This window comes from Malania oleifera, chromosome 1 (assembly GCF_029873635.1).
Source record: "Malania oleifera isolate guangnan ecotype guangnan chromosome 1, ASM2987363v1, whole genome shotgun sequence".
Taxonomy (NCBI): Eukaryota; Viridiplantae; Streptophyta; class Magnoliopsida; order Santalales; family Ximeniaceae; genus Malania; species Malania oleifera.
In genome coordinates, this window is record NC_080417.1 from 148,410,436 (window position 1) to 148,429,020 (window position 18,585).

Sequence of the window (18,585 nt, forward strand, 5' to 3'; positions counted from 1 at the left end):
TAAGGATATCTCAAGCTTTAACCACTAACCTTTAAGAAACCCATGATGCTAACAAATTATTCATGGCCAGATTGCTAAAACAAAATTTCTTAAAGAGTGTGATAGGAGTACATCCTTCTTTCGCGCTTTGATGAGGAGGAAGATTAACGGGAGCCATATATCTTCTGTTACACTGGAGAATGGAAACCAGACTCAGTCGATGATGCAAGTTGCCGAAGAATTCATCAGTTATTACAAACAACTGTTGGGTGTGGAGGATACAACAATTGCTGCAGTAGACAGACAAATAATGAATAATGGCCCCGTCCTCAATGACTCCCAAATTAATTATATGATGGCCCCTATTACAGAAAATGAAATTAAAAGTGTTGTTTTTAGTATTGGAAATGGAAAATCTCCTGGGCTGACGGGTTCTCAGCGTGTTTCTTTAAGGAAGCTTGGAGCACAGTGGGTAAAGACTTCACGAAAGCAGTGATGGAATTTTTTTCTTCAGGGAAGATGCTCAAACAACTTAATAACCCGAAAAGAGACTATGTAAGTTTAGTGTGGTGATTCCCAAAAAATAAAAAATAAAAAATTAATTAATTAATTAATTAATCTAATTTTAAAAAATAATAATAATAATAATAATAATAATTAAAATTTATTTTTATTTTTATTAATAAAATATATTATTATTAATATTAATTAAATATATTATTATTATTATTATCCAGAATCTTCTTCTTCTTCTTCTTCTTCTTCTTTTCTTCTTCTTTCTTTTTCTTTTTCCTGCAACGCAGGTTCTCTCTCTCTCTCCTTGATTTCGTAGCGGATTTTTGTCCGATCGAAAATCGGAAGATACCGCTGGACTCCATTCTCCGCTGCCGTCAATTCTACCGGAGCAGATCGGTTGTAGGAGCGGCGTAAACGTATCTCCTAGGGTAAGCTAATTTGCCTTTTTTTTTTTAATTTCTTACAAAATATAAGCTCAATCGACGAACGGACACCACCAAAAGAATTTAGGGATGATTCTCTACAAGTCTAGCGGGACGGAATTCTCGTAATGTCGTCATGGGCAAAACGTACGGAGGTTATTAAGGGGCTTATTTTTAATTAATTAGGATTAATTTAAAAATGTTAAAATGTTGAGCATTTGAAGTTGAAGTAAGATTATTGAAATTTAAGGCCCGTATGAGCACCGCGGGTGTAATTTTGGGACCCACACGTAAAATTCAGAAAAAATTAAGTGGGACTGTTAAATGTTAGTCTAAATATTAATTTGAGGTATATGAAATTTAGGGAAGATTAGATGGGTATTATTTTGGAGAAATAGATTAATTAATCTGAAAAAATGCAAATTGAAGGAGTGAAATTTCGAGCGTCAATGGCGTAGGATTTGGGATTCTAACGAGACTCTCAATAAGTCAGGTAAGGGGAATAAATTATAACAGTGTTTTTAGAATTATTATTTGAATTAATAAGTAAAAATGAGCATATGATATTTTGTCAATAAATTATAGCAGTGTTTTTAAAATGATTATTTGAATTAATATGTGAAAATGAACATATGATATTTTGTTTGAAAATTATTATGATATAAATATCAGATAAATTGTGTGGCATTTGAGTAATTGTAAATTGTGATATTTTTGAATGTAAAATATAACGATGAGTAATTTATGAGAAAATATTGAAATGAGAATTACTGATGTGATTAGTGAGAAATAATGAAATATGGTATTTATATGTGAGTAGAAATGTTTTACCTAAAAAATGAGATTTTGTGAATTACTGTATTGGAAAATAATGAAATGTGGTATTTATTTGTAAGTGAAAATTATTTGTATGAGAAATGAGTTTTTACAAATTGTTGATATGAGTATTTTGAGAAATGTGGAAATACTTGAAATATGATATATATTATTATGAGATAATGAAAGTGCACAGAAAATGATGAGAATATTTATAATGAATTGAATTGAGATATATTGAAATATGATTGATGACATGCCAATACTGCACAACAATTGCGGGTGGGTGGTATTCCTTTCCTACTAATTTCGTTGGGGAGGTATGCTCAATATGAAAATTGTGTTGTGAAATTCCTACTAATACCGTTGGGGAGGTATGCTCAGTATGGAAATTATGTGTGAAGTCCCTACTGATGTCGTTGGGGAGGTATGCTCAATATGGAGACTATGTGTGTATGTAAAGTCCCTATTGGTGCCGTTGGGGAGGTATGCTCAATATGGAGACTGTGTGTGTGTGTGAAGTCCCTATTGATGTCGTTGGGGAGGTATGCTCAGTATGGAGACTATGTGTGTATGTGAAGTCCCTACTGATGTCGTTGGGGAGGTATGCTCAGTATGGAGACTATGTGTGTCTGTGAAGTTCCTACTGATGCCGTTGGGGAGGTATGCTCAGTATGGAGACTGTGTGTGTTTGTGAGATTCCTACTGATGCCGTTGGGGAGGTATGCTTAGTATGGAAATCGTGAATATGTTGAAAATGGAAATTATGTGATCTAATGTATTATGTAAAGTACATAAATGTGAATTTATGTATACATAGATATATAATGAGTTAAAATGGGAAATGATTATGAGAAATGAAAGAGTGTGCGTTTTATAAAATAAATAATTGAGGCGAAGTGAAACTCTCCGCTTGAGGGCTTACTGAGTAAGGTGAGAGCCTTGGTAGGTATCAGATATAGTCATTCCTGACTGCATAACGTGTTAGGGTAGAGGGAAGCTACCTGTATGCGCGGGTAACCTTCCCTATTCTCAGGAACTTCGCGGTAAATATGTGTTAAAAATTATTGAATTTAAGAAATGGTTTTAAAGTTTATAAAATCTTGTGTTGTATATCTATATGATTATAAGAAAGTGTATATCAGTGTATTTTCTCAGATGAAACGATGGTTTGAAAAGTAAAGTGTATTATAACTGAACTCATATGGCCACACACTGTAAATAATTTATTCCATCTTACTGAGATGTATCTCACCCAAATTATCTAAATTTTTCATGAAGCAGGAATAGACCAGGTGATAGAACTCCGTGATTATAGGGAGCTGGGACCCTGACACACAAGGTGAGTTTTTGGATTAAGGGGCGTGTAATTTCCTCTATAGTTGAGTAGTTTTTGGATTTGTGATAATGATGTATATGTGTGTATGTGGATACTCTGGATATTGTATTCTGAATGATATAAATACACTGTCTTCCACTGTTAGGTTGTAATAATGAAATAAATGAATTTTTACCTGATACCCAATGCGGGTCGGGTCGTACGAATGTTAGTAAGGTTGTTGACGTGGCCGATTTGTGGATGTTATTGATGACGTGTAAATTATTTATTTATTATTGTTTATGAAAAAAAAATTGTACGAAAATCGGGGCGTCACATTAACCACACGGTAATTGCCTTGGTCCCAAAGTCTAATTTTGCATCCTCGGTAGGTGATTATAGACCTATTTCCTGTTGTAATATTATGTATAAGGTTATTGCCAAGGTAATTGCAGGAAGAATTAAGCCGTGTCTTGAGTACATTATCAATTCGGCTCAATCAACTTTTGTAAAGTAAAGGAGCATGGTTGAGAACATTTATCTTGTACAGGAATTGGTCAGAAATTATGCAAGGAAAAGGGTGTCTCCAAGGTGCATGTTGAAAATAGATCTTAGAAAGGCTTACGACTCAGTTTCTTGGAAGTTCTTGGAAGAGATGCTTATCCTACTTAACTTTCCACCTGTCTACCACGACTTTCTCTATCTCTCTAAATGGGGGATTTCATGGATTCTTCAAAGGTAGAAAAGGCATCAGACAAGGTGACCCCCTTTCCCCTCTGTTATTTGCGATATGTCTTGAATACTTATCAAGATTGTTGAAATCCTTTGAGGGATACTCTGGTTTCAAATTTCACCCAAAGTGCGAACAGTTGAAAATCTCCCATTTGACATTTGCAGACGATTTGCTTTTGTTTTCTAGAGGAGACTATAATTCAGTTAATCTTCTTATGGTATGCCTTAAAAAGTTCATTGAATCATCGGGTCTGGTTGCAAACTGCATGAAATCAAATTTGTTCTATGCTAAAGTTAAGTATTATGAATTGGAAGGTATCAAACAAACAACTGGTTTCAATATTGGGGAGTTCTCATTCTGGTATCTTGGTATACCTCTTGCAGCTTCTCGGTTAAATGCTATGCATTACTCTCCACTTATTGATAAAATTGGCAACTTGTTTTTTGGATGGCCTGGTCATACTTTATCTTATGCAGGTAGATTGGAACTTATCAATTCAATTGTCTAAGGGGTGGAGTGCTTTTGGCTTGCAATTTTCTCAATCCCGAACAATGTCCTTAAGCATGTTGTGAAACTTTGCAGGACCTTTCTTTGTGGTGGTAGGAAAAAGCCTCTTGTTGCATGGAGGGAGGTATGTCTTCCTAAAACTGAAGGTGGGCTGGGAGTATTTGATATTAAAGCTTGGAATAAGGCACTTCTTTCTTGTGCTTTATGGAATATTCATGATAAGAAGGACTCATTATGGTCTAAATGGGTACATCACTATTACTTGAAGGGATGTACTCTGTGGGTGGTATCTTCTAAACACGAAGACTCCCCCCCCCCCCCCTTCCCTTTTTTTAAAAATATGATTGAGATTAAAAACCAAATATTGCAAAGTTGTGGGAATCAGTTAGAAGTAGATAGATTGTTAAGATAATGTGGGGGAAAGTCCTCCGTGGGATATGATTTCTGGAGAAATAAAGAAGTCAAAGTTCCCTGATTCAAAGAGGTTTGGAAGAGCGGTTGTACTCCTAAGTATGCCTTCATCTTGTGGTTAGGCATCAAAGGCAAGTTGCTCACTAGTGACAAGATTTATGGTGATGACATTGATCAAACGTGTGTTCTATGTGGCTTGGAATCAAAGACCATAGATCATCTCTTTTTTAAATGCAACTTCTCCTCGTGTATGGGATCGGATTAGAGCGTGGCTGAGTTTGAGGAGAGATATGACAACCTTGAAAGCTACTCTGAAATGACTACATAAAGAGGCAAAGGGATCTAGGATTCATTCTGTGGGAAAGTGAATCTGCATGGCAACCACGGTGTGCTTCATATGGCACTTCAAGAACAAGAGGAGGTTCGAAGGCAAATCTATTTCCACTGATGAGCTGATCCCGATGGTTCAGAGACACTTACAAAGAGGTCTTTGACAAGTTTGGCCTTCATACTATTGATTGATATTAGTGGAAGATAATTTTCTTTCAGATGGTCTGTCATTTAGATTATTGACTTAGCCTTGATAAAGACTCTTGATGTATCTTGTTGATTTTTCTGCATCTTGGATGGGGAATTAGGTCCCCTCTGCCTGGGTATGCCCAGTGTATTCTATACATATCTATTTTGGTCAATATAGTTTTACCCTAACTCATAAAAAAAAAAAAAGAGGGTGAGGGTGGGGGGGAATTGTTTGGCTACTCTGGAAACATTTACATGTTTCTTTCTTCCTTAAAAAGAAGACACCAATCAATCAATGTGCGTGAGTGGGAACAGCACTACATAGTCTACGCTTGCCATTTGAAGTTCTCAACGAATTTAGAATCCTTTATGCATGTGAAATTGCATACTACCAAGCTGATGAGCATTAGCTTTCATGTTTGGAAAGAAATGAGATAAAGATCGGATTCAAAATTTGGATGGAGAATATGATAATCAATTGATAAAATCAAATCTTTTACTTGATTTCATTCAATGAGAGGGAAATAAAATAAAATATTACATGTCAAACATATAAGAATATCAAGATTAATTTCATTTAAATATTGCGTATCAGACGATTCATAAGAACATACCTTTCCCTAGTGTTATGTCTGTCCATTTACTTTCTTGCCTTCCAAAGCCCCTTCTTTCATTTAATCAAGAAAAAAAGAAAAAAAAAATTGTGCACAGTGACAGACATGCTGAAAATTTCAAATTGTTAATGATGATTTTATATTGATGACCAAAATTTTCAAGAATAAAGTTTCTACATGCATTGAATGAGAGGGATACATGCGAGAGATTGCATAATAAGCTTCATGTAAGAATCTTGACTTTTATCAGAGAAGTTACTTCAGTGGCTAAACCAGAAGCATTAGGGCAATTAAGCGCAGCAAGGATTAATGTCTTCGTACGGTTCATTAGCTTTGAATAACCATCATGTCGGTGGTTGCCATGTCCCGGGCCTAAAGGATGCACCAGACCCTGTTGGCTCTGAAGATCTGAAAATACAGTTTCGCAATGTCACATCACTTGTGTGCATAATCTTGCAAATGAAAATCACGAAGACGAGTGGCTCAAACTATAAAAACGGTCACTTTGGCAGTTATATTTAGGAAGTTCAATTCCTCGAGAAGCACTGAGTGGCTCAGACCATAAAAACGGTCACTTTGGCAGTTATATTTAGGAAGTTCAATTCCTCGAGAAGCACGGCAACACCCCCCCCCCCCCCCCACCCCAAACATCCTCCAGTTAGGGGGGGTGACAATCCTAACGGTTACCAACTATGCTGATTGTCCCTCTAGTCAGTGGGGCATCTCTTTAACACTGGAGGGATGGGATTTAGGAAAGATGCCAGTGGCAACCCACCTCTCTTCCAATGTAGTTTTTTTATGGTGTTCCTAGGGTTGATGCACATACAAGGAACTAAAGCCACAAAAACTTACTCTTCTTGAAACGGTAATGTCTTTTCTGCCCCCTCAGAATTCCTGTAAATAAAAAGAGATGCGATCAATATGGGTCTCAACCAAAAAACATTCAATGGAGCATATGCTTTACATGCATTTTCAGTTATGGATCTACAAACTTCTACAATAAAATATTTGGAAGACCAAACTATAGCTGAAGTGGGAAACGAACTAGAAATCACTCTTGAGCCCTAAAAGCTGGGTACAAAGAGAAGAAACTAAAAAAGAACAATTTACGACTCATTTTCCTCAATCATAACCCACAGTTCAGATATCAAGAACAGTAAGCAAGGAATAGAACTTCCTCATCACCAGCTAGCTCACTTCTTCCTATCAATTATCACACAAATAGGAGTTTCCTTTTTTCGTTCCTCGGGTCTTTCTTTTGTTTTGTTCCTTTCAGAAAAAGGAAGGAAAGCAAAGGGGACAGGTGGAGGATATCCAGGTGGGGCATCAAACTGAAAAAATAAAAGGTTTATAGAAAACCATATATGAAAGTTAAATAAAGGACACAAAACACAGTAAGATGGCCCTGAGTAGGACAGGCAGTAAGGTCTGGTTGTAGCAGCAAAGCATTAATTAAGCAGGGTGTAAATGGGGGGGAAGAATGGGGGAGGGGAGTCCAGACTGAGATTTTCAATCATGAAGAAGAGGAGTTGGAGATAATTTGAGTACAGAAGTTCTATTAGATATCATAGTACTATAATATCATTTATAATACAGGCTACAACCCACAGAGATTCCAGTTTTTATCTTCTTATTTCTTCATTTATTTTTGTCACACTGGCATCTTTGGTAATAGTATTTGGGTATAACACATGTTAAAATTAAAGCTGACCGACCTCTTGCCATCATCCCTCACATCAGAAGCTTTCTTCAGTCTGTCACCTTTAGATAAAAAAAAAAGACACCATAATGAATAAATTGTAAGCACCAAAGTGATGATGAAGATTCTACTTTAAAAAAATGAACATTTTCTAATACAACTCAAGGAAAGAAAAGAAGAAAAAAAATCAGTCAGATGCTACTGACATATTTTATAAGTCTTGTGACCTGACAATTTCTCAATTACAGGTCATTGACAACATGAATGGTTATTATCTTGTCCATCTATGACTCTTAAGTACTTAAGATATATGGAGCTGGATCAGATGGTTTATTGGTGTGAATTTGATTCAAGCAGAAGGTTCACGGTTCACCACTTGCTGAGGTGAGATGAAACTTGGGCGATTATTGGATTGCATAAGATTGTGTAGCATTGAAAAAATGCTTTAATGTAATGACTACTCAATGCTCATGTTTCTAGCATAGACATTCATATTTTAATCTTAAAATTTGAATTTAGCCTTTTTACTTGATTCTAACATGTCAAGTTACATGTTCCTGAGAAAATACGCTTTCAGGAAACACAAATTAGAATTGTGATGGTAGAAAAATAATAATAAAAGTATGTTTTACAATTTGGCTGGACATCTTGTACTCCTTGTAATCTCTTCTTTCTTAATAAAACTATTTTTTGGAGTGGACCACTCATGATTTGGACAATTTATTGCTTTAATCAAATGAGTTGGAATGGACCACTCAAGAAAACAAGGTGACTCTAGCAGTTGAAGGAACTTGCTAGCACTTCCATTTTCTGAGGAAGCAAGAGCTTTATGACGAATTCAGCTATAGCTATAAGGCAAAGCTGCTATTATTGTAACCAATGCTATAAAAGGCTCAACTGAAGCTTGCTTTAAGCTCTCATAAAAACGAAGCATGCCCAAAATGCCTTGAGGGCCAGAGGCATAGAAAAATAAATAAAGCACTTCGCCTTTCAAAATATTGCCCGTAACAGTGCAATGCTACTCTGAATTGTAAACTACACCAAGTGCTGTGGTGGTAATGTCTCCATATTTTGCTTAACTACAATGTGTTGATGAGTGAAAGACAAAAACAGTTAAATACTAGAGACTCTATAAGATCTAATACCTTACTTCACATAGTAACATATTTTGATAGGTTGAAAAGAGGTTCCTCAATATATGCATCACGGAATAAGAGAAACATAGTACCTTCTGAAGCAGATGGAAATTGCCTAACGAAACTCTTCAAATCTGGACCTCCAACTTTACCTGAACACATGGAGTAGAACAAATAAGCAGATGCATACACATCATAGAGCAATTACAAAATTTTACTTTCAGTAAGAAGCTGACCAGTGTTCATGACTTTACGGGAAATCCCTTCTTTGGCTCTCCTTTCCTCTTCTTCTTTCTTGACAACTTTGTAAAATAGAAGAACAATGATTAATGGAGTAAAATCTGAGAACTTAGTAAAATAAAAGAACAATGATTAATGGAGTAAAATCTAAACAAATGTTGAACATTTCTATAAGAAAAATGGATTCTAATGGAAAAACCCTTATAAAGAACCATGCCCAGTACACATTAACAGATAGATTGTCAAATTGAAAGGAAGAAAAAACAATGAAAGAACATGTCATTTTTCAAACAGCTTTTAGCTGAAATAAAAAATCTTTTATTGACAAGAAACCATTAAATATGAGATTACATGCAAACCAGAAAGAATAACTCAGAATAGTCAAGTCAAGTTTTAATAATTACATACAAGCAACATTAATCGAGTTCTAATAACACATACGAGCAACATTAAGTCTAATGCGTTCACGCCTTGCCTCCAGCTCAATCATTTCCTGCAGAGGAAAAGATTATGCTCATAGCATTATATTTTAAGAGATAAAAATCACATAACACATGTCATATACACTTTCAGACATATCTTCTGCATTAATACTTTACCTCTGGAGTTGGAGCTTTTCTGCGCTGCCCGTTCAGCCAGCATATCCATTCAACTAGAATAATCAAATTGTAAACAAACTTTGAGCACGGGAAAAACACATGTAAGCAAAAGAGTTATTTTCTTAAGAAAGTTTACCTAATAACAAACCTATACAACATATTTTGCTGAGCAAATTCTAGTTTAGCAAGCCATCTCAGAATGCCAAGATAACAAAGTTACCAGACAAAGTGAATCTTTCCGCATATTCCAGTAGATACTACTCTCAAATAGATTCAGACGAGTTATTAAATTTGAGAGGACAAAAAATGTGGTTGTCCCAGAAGCTTTACCTGGAATGGACGTTGGATCCTCCTCCCCTTTGAATATCACCCATCTTTTTTCTTTCACTTGAAAAACCAAAGGAAAATAATATCAAAATGTATAAATATAACTACAGTGAATAATTTACGCACACGACCACAACCACGACTAAAATTGTTTCATACTACTGATAAGTTTCTCAAATGGTAGTGCACAGTAGAACCCTTGCCCACGGTAATAACCCAGAGAAACTAGTACACAATTCTAAAAACGACATTTTCTCAGCAACCAAGCAGAACTCAACTTTCTTAAGAAGCTTATAATTTAGAAAACAACCCAATTGGATGATAAACAGATACATCACAATAAAATCTTGGAAGAATTAATGCTGTTTGTGTACAATTTATCAAATCAAAATGCGAATAAATTGTGAATGAACATACCCAATACCTCATAATTAGAAACACGCAGATGGGTTTAAGAGATAAAAGCAAAGACGAATTAAAGGGAGCGAGACCCACTTACTGATACCGTCAACCTCTTCCGTTCTGGTGAAGTATCTGTTCCCTGCTTTGTCCCTACCCACGAACGTTCGGCTGGTAAAGAACCCAGCAATCCTGGTGAACAATTTCGACATGTCTTCTTATGAGCTCTGATGCAAATTCAAACGGAACCCATCATCATCGCTAGGACAAAAATCAGAAGGTCCAAAGCTACGCATATACATCAAACATGCATCGTTGGGGGTGGGAAACGAGTGAACTAGTGATCGATTAATGTTATAGGGTTATACGGAAATCCAGGGGTTTTGAAAGAATCGGTCGGGGGGAAAAAAATGAAAAATTAAAAATGGAGTAGGTTGAGAAATATGTGAAAAGTGAAATACGATGAAGGAAGGGGCCGGCCGGGGGGGGTCGGGGGGGTGTGGAGCACCGAAGCAAGGGTGCCGAAGATCGAAATGCCACTAACACTGGCTCTCTTAATAACTTGAAAATTTGCACAACAAAAATAAAATAAAATAAAAAATAAAAAATTAGGGCTCATTTAATTATGAAAATAATTTTTTTAAAAAATATAAACAATTAAATGAGTAACTATAACCAATTTTTGTAGCACCACGAACCTACTAATCCATAAATAAACTCATTTCACAATCTCTAATACCACAATATAACGACATGAAGCCAAAGTGGGGTACCGGGTACACCTGCCCATAGCTCAATTTAAAATCATGCAACGAAAAATATTTTAAATCTCAAAACTATACCAGAGTTCTAATACCATCATAATTACACATGTACCTCAAAGTATTCATATTACATCCCAAAATAAACAAAAAACATAATACAACCAGTATCTCGCAAGCACTAATAATGAAACTCTAAATTCTAATCCCAGCCCCAGAGCATGCTAGGCTCGGCCCCCTGTATTTCCTGAAATGTGATAAAATTATTGAGGTGAGACACTTCTCAATAAGATAGAATAGATTATTATTAGTGTGTGGCTAACATGTGTTTTAGTGTAAACAAAATACATCCATTAATTAACGTTAAATGATATAGTATATAAAATTGTACTCGCACCTATATATTTGAAAATGCATACTCTTCTTTTCAAAACATACTCCGACTCAATAAATAGCCCTTTTTACATAAGTCTACATATATGCATAGAAGAACCTCCCTGACTAGACTAACATCATGTATAACCCCTATGATCGAGTTGTGCAGTCCGAAAACTAGACTTAGTCCTGACTGACCTACCACCAAGCTAAGTCAATATACTCGTCTGTAAGTCCAATTTACCTACCCAGCTTGGTTCAGACTCCATGGGGTACACAACGCTTCTTTAGTCAAATCGACAATCCAATTACCAACACTCTCAGAATATTGTGGTTGCACTAACATACCTCACTAACTACGATACTGAGCTTCCTTTACATATCTGGTCCATCAGGGTTCTTAAACCATATAATGTAATTTATAAAATAAAACAGTAACATGATTCATTTTCACAATTCAGTATAAAACTGTCATTGTAATTGTCACGCCCTAAACCTGCAGATGGGTCCTGGGTGTGAATATAGTAACCTAACCTGTCTCTGTATCAATTCAAACATACATGATACCATACAATAAGAGGGTCTGACCCCGTGGGATACACGGATGCACTATACACATACACATATACATCCGTACTCATCAGTTATGCAGCGAAAAATGTTTCATCTATCTATACAACATATCATACCAGATTCTGTACAAAGTTAGGATACACGAACCCATACAATACTAAGGTATGCAATCCCATAAATATCGTACATACTCCGGGTGTCTACAAAACCATCACGACAACCCGGTTACAAAATCTCGTACCTGATCAGGTACTAACGGCAGCTAATGTCACCCCCGCTTCCGATTGCTAGGATGCTAAATACGGCTACCTGATGGACCTGAAAACATTGTACGTACATTCGAGGTGAGACACCTCTCAGTAAGGAAGAAAGTAGGTTATATCAATGTGTAGTATACCAGTGTTATTTTACGCAAAACATAATACTATACAATACAATACAGTTCGAAAACATTTCCATACAGTTCCAGTATTTTCACCAATTCATTCCAGTACATACGATTCCCAAAACATACGGTCAGTGTCGTCACACTAATACGGAACTACGCTATGAAACCCGAAGCTTCACAGCGATTATATTGTCAATACGATGTAGCTCACACTAGTACGCAACTACTCCATGAATCCGAAGCTTCACAGCGATTACATTGCCAATGTAGAGACCCAAACCTTCATAAACTGGGTTCGTCGACGAAGGATCACATTCGTCAACGAAGTCCTTCATAAACTCGTCGACGAAATTCAGAGCCTTGTCAACGAGAAAATGCCGAGAGGTTTTGGGGGTTCTTGGGAAATCCTCTTCGACGAAATTTAGGGTCTTGTCGACAAATTTTGTGGTGGATTCATCGACAAAAATGCCGCCTCGTCGACGAATTGGACCAGGTCAAAGGCTCTATAAATATCCCATTTGAGTTGCTTAAGGGCTAAGTTTCATCCAAAAGCTCTCTCTCTCTCTCTCTCTCTAAGCTGCGAATCTCTTTCTCTCTCTCTCTCTAGGATTCTTCGCCGTTCGTCGTCCATTTCCAAAAACGTAGGGTACTGCATGGATTAGAAGAGGAAACTCTACACTTTTAGTGGATCAGATCATCGTTTCAGAGAGTTTCAGGTTTTCCCAAAAATCGAGGTAGGAATCTGATCTTAGTTTTGATTGGATATTTGGATAGTAGTAGAAAAGGTAGTAAGATGATGTTCTGTGTTTTTTAGGTTTTCGGGATCCCGGGTTGTCGATTTGGATCGTTTCCGAACGTAGTTTTGTTTCGAGCTTAAGGTAAGGGGAATTTGATTACAACAGCATATCTAGAAAACTAAACCGCTAAAAAGCTAGTTTACATTATTATGTATGATTTAACTGCTTATTTGTGAAATTCTACCAAGTAGAAATGTCGGTTTGACGATTTTACGATTTTTGGTTAAAACGAGGATTTCGATGTGTAATCTCCAAATTTTACAAACATCATTTAATTGTGTTAATACTATAGTAGGAGAGGCTCGAATCCTTTATTTATTCAGTTAAACTATGTATATTGAATTTCTATCATTTAACGAGTTTTTATATCAAACTTGTGTGATATATGTTGATATGAGAATGAATGGATTTTCTATACTATTGATATAGAATATGGGAACGAAGTTCCAAATTTGTTATACTGAGAATGTGATAAACGGAGGCTGGCGATACACCGAGCTGCATCAGTAAACAAAGAGGGGTAAACTGAGTGGAAAGACTCCAGTTTGAACCCAATGCTATTATGTGAATTTGTGAAAAATACTGGAATTATGCAGATTATCATATTTGTATAAATTGAATTTATGATACACGGAACCACAGCTTGAGAGTCCCGGGAGGGTTGAAAAAAACTTTCTTTGTAGGATGAAATGAAACCACTGTTATATGATACGGTGCGATATTGTAGCTAGATGTACACATGCAACCACACATATTAAACGATGTGGGTACCAAGATGGTTGGCTAGCAAGGTGAAACCTTTGGCTGATATTGGGCTAATGGAGGCAGTCGTATCGTATGTAGGTACTCGATAGTGTCTGCACAAACAGGGCATTGGACGAGTATCAGTGCATAACCCGAGCCACGGGGTAAAACTGGTTATAGGGATATTTTGTTGTTGGTCATCTGATAAATCATTAAAGGGTCGAAAGATAGATGTGGGAATTTTGTAATATGAATATTGATATACCTGATGCATTACTGTATTGAAAATATTTTATTTATATTCCAGATGTTGAATGAAAATATGCATGTATGTAGTCACACACTGTTGTAACTCCTTCTTCCTTACTAAGAGGTTTCTCACCCTATCATACAACCTTTGTTTTTAGGTCTATCAGTGCATCAGGCCTAGTAGCCAAAGGGACTGGGGAGGTTATTTTGGTTAGCTTACATAAGCATCTACATCTTGTATTAAGCTTGAGGAAGAATCCTTTTTGGAGGGTTGTAATAATGAGAATTGTTCTAAGTCTGAATTATGTAAATTATGGATGTACTAGTGAACTCTGGTATAAGACTAGTAGAAATCCCAATGGATGTTTATGTTTTTCCGCGACATTTACATCATGATTATGTATGTTTTACACCCATATGTCCCTGTTAAGGGCGGGATGTTTCCTTATCTTGAACAGGTATAGGTATTATGTATGAATGAGTGACACCTGGGTCTGTATAAAGGGTCGGGTCGTTACAGTTGGTATCAGAGCCGTAGCTAGTCGGAAGTATGATTTGATTCATGTTTCTTGGTTAGGGATATGTGCTAAACTAAGAAATTGTTAGTTGTGATAGTCTAGAATATACCAGAGTATAGGACAAGGATAAGATCTTGGATTTTGCCTTGTATATCTGGTGATGAAAATTCATTGATAAACTTCTGTGTTTTTCTGGATCAATAGAAAGGTTTAGAAAATCACGGCAATCCATTGACGATTTTGTTTCCTAGTAGAAGGGTGAAATTCGAGTTAGAATGAGGATGTCAAATTTATGGAGTATGTCAATGTTAAGAATGTGAATTTGGAGAATTGACCTTATATTGTGATAGTAGTAGTTGATGGGTAGGTTATTACCTGTCTAATGGGTTCTCGTAAATGTTGTCAGGATGGAATCCAAGGATATCACTGCCAATGTGGGTGGCAGTAGTTGTAGTGACCCGAAAAATAATAACATTTTAATAATAAAAGGGAGAGAAAATAGATACAAAAACAGAAGGAGACGGTAGACTTCGTCGACGAATACAGGGTTTCGTCAACGAAGGCTTTAAGGATTTCGTCGACGAAGGCTTTAAGGATTTCGTCGATGAATACAAGGCTTCGTCGACAAGAAAGTACCGAGAGGGGTTCTGAGGCAGTCTGAATTTCGTCGACGAATACAGGGCTTTATCGATGAATTTAATGAAGGATTTGTAGACGAAGTGACGTGTCTCGTCGACGAATCTGGTAGTATAAAATGGGAAAAATTGGGATTTTTATCATTTTTCTCGCCGCTCTCTCTCTCCTACGACTCTCTCTCCCTTCTCTCTTCGTTTTTGGCCCCACCAGTTGCTGGATCGACGATCCAAAGCTACCACAACGCTCCTGGTGGAATTCTCTACAAGTTTGCTAGAGCGGATCGTCTAGGAAACAAAGTTAGATTTCATTCCAAATTCAGGATAAGGTCTTTTATTGAATTTTTGACTTCCTGACAGTTATAGAAAATGATGTAGACTAAGAAATACTAATGTTTTGTTATGGGGAATTGCGTTTTTAGGATGTTGGGCTAAGAACCCTGCAGGTATAGAGCCAGATTTTTATAGGGGCTTTTCAAAGTTGAGATAAGGGAAATATGCTATGTTAGGAATTTTTGTAATGATATTAGAGATTTTATAGATGCATAACTACACCATTTTACTATACAGAATTTTCAGAATATGAATTTGAAACAGTATTTGTTTTAGAATATGAGTTTAAATGCTTGTGTGGCCTGAGTAGATTTTTATGAGATGAAGAAATTTATACAGTTATTATAATATATCATACCATACTGAATTGAGGGACGGCGATGCATAACGCCTAAATCTCAGTGAGAGATTATACAGATTATACAGATAAGGATATATATAGAGAGAGAAATTTACATGCATATACAGTTTTTATATGAATAGTTTCATGAACAGATATTTATATATATACATATACATGTATGCATATTTATTCAGATCAGTATGTGTATCACAGTTTTATACAGAATGTTATATATACAGATATTACAGCATTTACAGTAGAGAAAGAAGGAGTTATAGTAATTTTGGAAACATGATGAAAACAGTAAAAAAGTATATATGTATATATGTATATAGTATCAGATCCCTGAGGAAAGATACACATACAGATACAGATTACAGAGCATGGTACTGTTGCTAGAGACAGATAGAGTGCAACCACATATCTCAGATAGTATGTGGGTACCGTCAGCCGTGCTCGGAGAGTATGCAGCTCCCCAGTACACTGGGTTAAGGGGGGCCGGTTTGACGAGGTAGTAGCCAGTCCTGAGCTTAGGAGAGGATGCAGTTTGGCAGGGCTGAGGTAGTGTAGAGTATGATGACTTATCTGGAGGGCCGACCAGATAGAGTCCCACCTACGAGCTGCACAACCCTGTCATGAGGGGTCAAATCATGACGTACATAGTTCCAGGGATACATAATAGTTATATGTATAAAAACAGTTTTACAGTATATGATGAGAATAGTATAATATATTATCAGTATGAAAAGTAGGAAACATATGATACAGTATATTTTAATTGAGAAAGAAAGAAATGTTTGAAAGATATGTTTTATAGATTATTTATTGCATTACAGTTCAGTTACTATTTTTAAGTATTCTTAACTTAGTTGCCACACACTAGCAATAGCATATTTCCACTTACTGAGGGTCAACTCACCCCATTATTTTACCATTTTTCAGGTGAGCCAGTTAGGCGAGCAGATCAGGCTCGTGGATAGAAAGTAGTTAGATCAGCCTGGTTATAGGGTGAGTTTTTGTCAGAGCTGTATATCTTTTTGAGTAGATGACATTGGAGGGATATTTTTGTATGGTTTGTATATTATAGATTCTGGTATTGTACAGTTTATGTATAAATGGTTTTATGATTTATGTTTCCGCTGCATAGGAATGTTTATTGTATATATTCTAAAAAAAAAATGGATAAAATTTTGTGGTCGTTACAGTAGTAGTGAGGGTGCTGGCCCCAAGGCTGGTAACGACTCTACTAGCGTGTTACGTGATTTCACACAGTAGCTTATGGCTGAGGTAGTGCGTTCGAATAAGGGACAGGATCGTCCTACAGTTGAGTTGGGTTGCTCCATTGAGCAGTTCACCAAATTGAAGCCCTTTGCTTTTGTGGGCGGTACAGATCCAGTTCGTGCTGAGAATTGGATCCAAGAGATCGAGAAGATCTTAGGTGTGTTAAACTGCACTGAAAAACAGAAAGTCACCTTCACCACGTTCAAGTTGGCTGGGGAGGCTGAGAGATGGTGGGGTTCTGTGAAGCAGATGGAAGAGCACCGACCGATACCGATAGCGTTGACGTGGGCCCGATTCAAAGAGCTCTTCTTTGAACGTTATTTTTTGGCCACAATTAGAAATGCGAAAATGGAGGAATTCATGAATCTGACACAGGGATCATTGACAGTGCAACAGTACGCTGCCAAATTCTAGGAGCTGTCTCGATTTGCTCCATTCGTGATTCCTAATGAAGCGAAGAAGGCTTGGAAGTTTCAAAGGGGTCTGAGGAGTGAGATCCGTAAGCAGACGGCGATTCTGTAGTTGCAGGACTTTGCAACGTTGGTTGATAAAGCCACGGTAGTAGAGGAGTGTTTACTGGAGGAGGCAGAGGTTCAGGTTACGAAGAAGAGGCCAGTGCCTCCTAATTATTCGTCTGGGGCAGGACAGGGTAAGTGGAAGAAGAATAGTGGCGGTACGTCCCAGAATGCCGCAAATATTCCACGTTGCTCTTTATGTGGTAAGAAACACTAGGGGTAGTGTTGGTTGTCTACGGGAGCCTGTATGCGGTGTGGTAGACAAGGACATCATATGAGAGACTGTCCAAGGCAGAAGAATGATGGAGTCACGCAGTAGCAATATAAAGGGAATGCTTCGACACAGCGTGGCGGTCAGCAGGGGGTACTGCCCAGACTAGGGTATATTCTCTGACTCCTGGTGATGCTGAGAACGCTAGTGACGTAGTCACAAGTATCATTTACATGCTTCCTTATAAAGCTGTTGTATTATTTGATTCCGGGGCAACACATTCTTTTATTTCTAGAGATTTTTTAAATTGTGTGGATTAGAAGTGCAATTGTTAAATGATGAACTAGTGGTGGCTACACCGTCTGGAGCTATGGTCAGGTGTAGTATGGTAGTTCGGGACTTTCCGATTGAAATACAGGGGTGGATACTACCAGTTAATTTTGTGGTATACGATATGTATGGTTTTGATATCATCTTAGGGATGGACTGGTTGTTTGCCAGCTATGCCAGTATTGATTGCCGCAAGAGGGAGGTGTTGTTTAGACCGCCAGGAAAGCAGGAATTTTGGTTCCTTGGATCGTGTGTGTGTTCTACACCACGTATCCTTTCTGCTATGCAAGCTAGAAGGCT

The 18,585-nt window shown here is 37.0% G+C and overlaps 1 protein-coding gene across 2 annotated transcripts; it reads right to left on the bottom strand.

Annotated features, from left to right (window-relative positions):
• Window positions 1-5,950: 5,950 nt before the first annotated feature.
• LOC131165512 (uncharacterized) lies at window positions 5,951-10,774 on the bottom strand. 2 transcript variants are annotated; one of them, XM_058123391.1, is made up of 9 exons: window positions 10,336-10,774; window positions 9,840-9,896; window positions 9,510-9,562; window positions 9,352-9,403; window positions 8,907-8,972; window positions 8,763-8,822; window positions 7,551-7,596; window positions 6,688-6,729; window positions 5,951-6,243 (listed from the first exon to the last, which is right to left on the bottom strand). In XM_058123391.1, the coding sequence occupies exons 1-9, from the start codon at window positions 10,445-10,447 to the stop codon at window positions 6,180-6,182; spliced, it is 552 nt and encodes a 183-aa protein (XP_057979374.1). In that variant the 5' UTR covers window positions 10,448-10,774; the 3' UTR covers window positions 5,951-6,179. The 2 variants fall into 2 exon arrangements, with proteins under 2 accessions (XP_057979374.1, XP_057979385.1); XM_058123402.1 differs by having other exon boundaries at window positions 10,332-10,765.
• Window positions 10,775-18,585: the final 7,811 nt, after the last annotated feature.

Coding starts and splice junctions, on each gene's coding strand:
- LOC131165512 (XM_058123391.1), bottom strand. CDS start 10,447: ATGTCGAAATTGTTCACCAGGATTGCTGGGTTCTTTACCAGCCGAACG. Junction 9,404..9,509: donor GAAAAGCTCCAACTCCAGAG/GTAAAGTATTAA, acceptor TTTCCTCTGCAG/GAAATGATTGAGCTGGAGGC. Junction 6,244..6,687: donor ACATTACCGTTTCAAGAAGA/GTAAGTTTTTGT, acceptor CTGTATTTTCAG/ATCTTCAGAGCCAACAGGGT.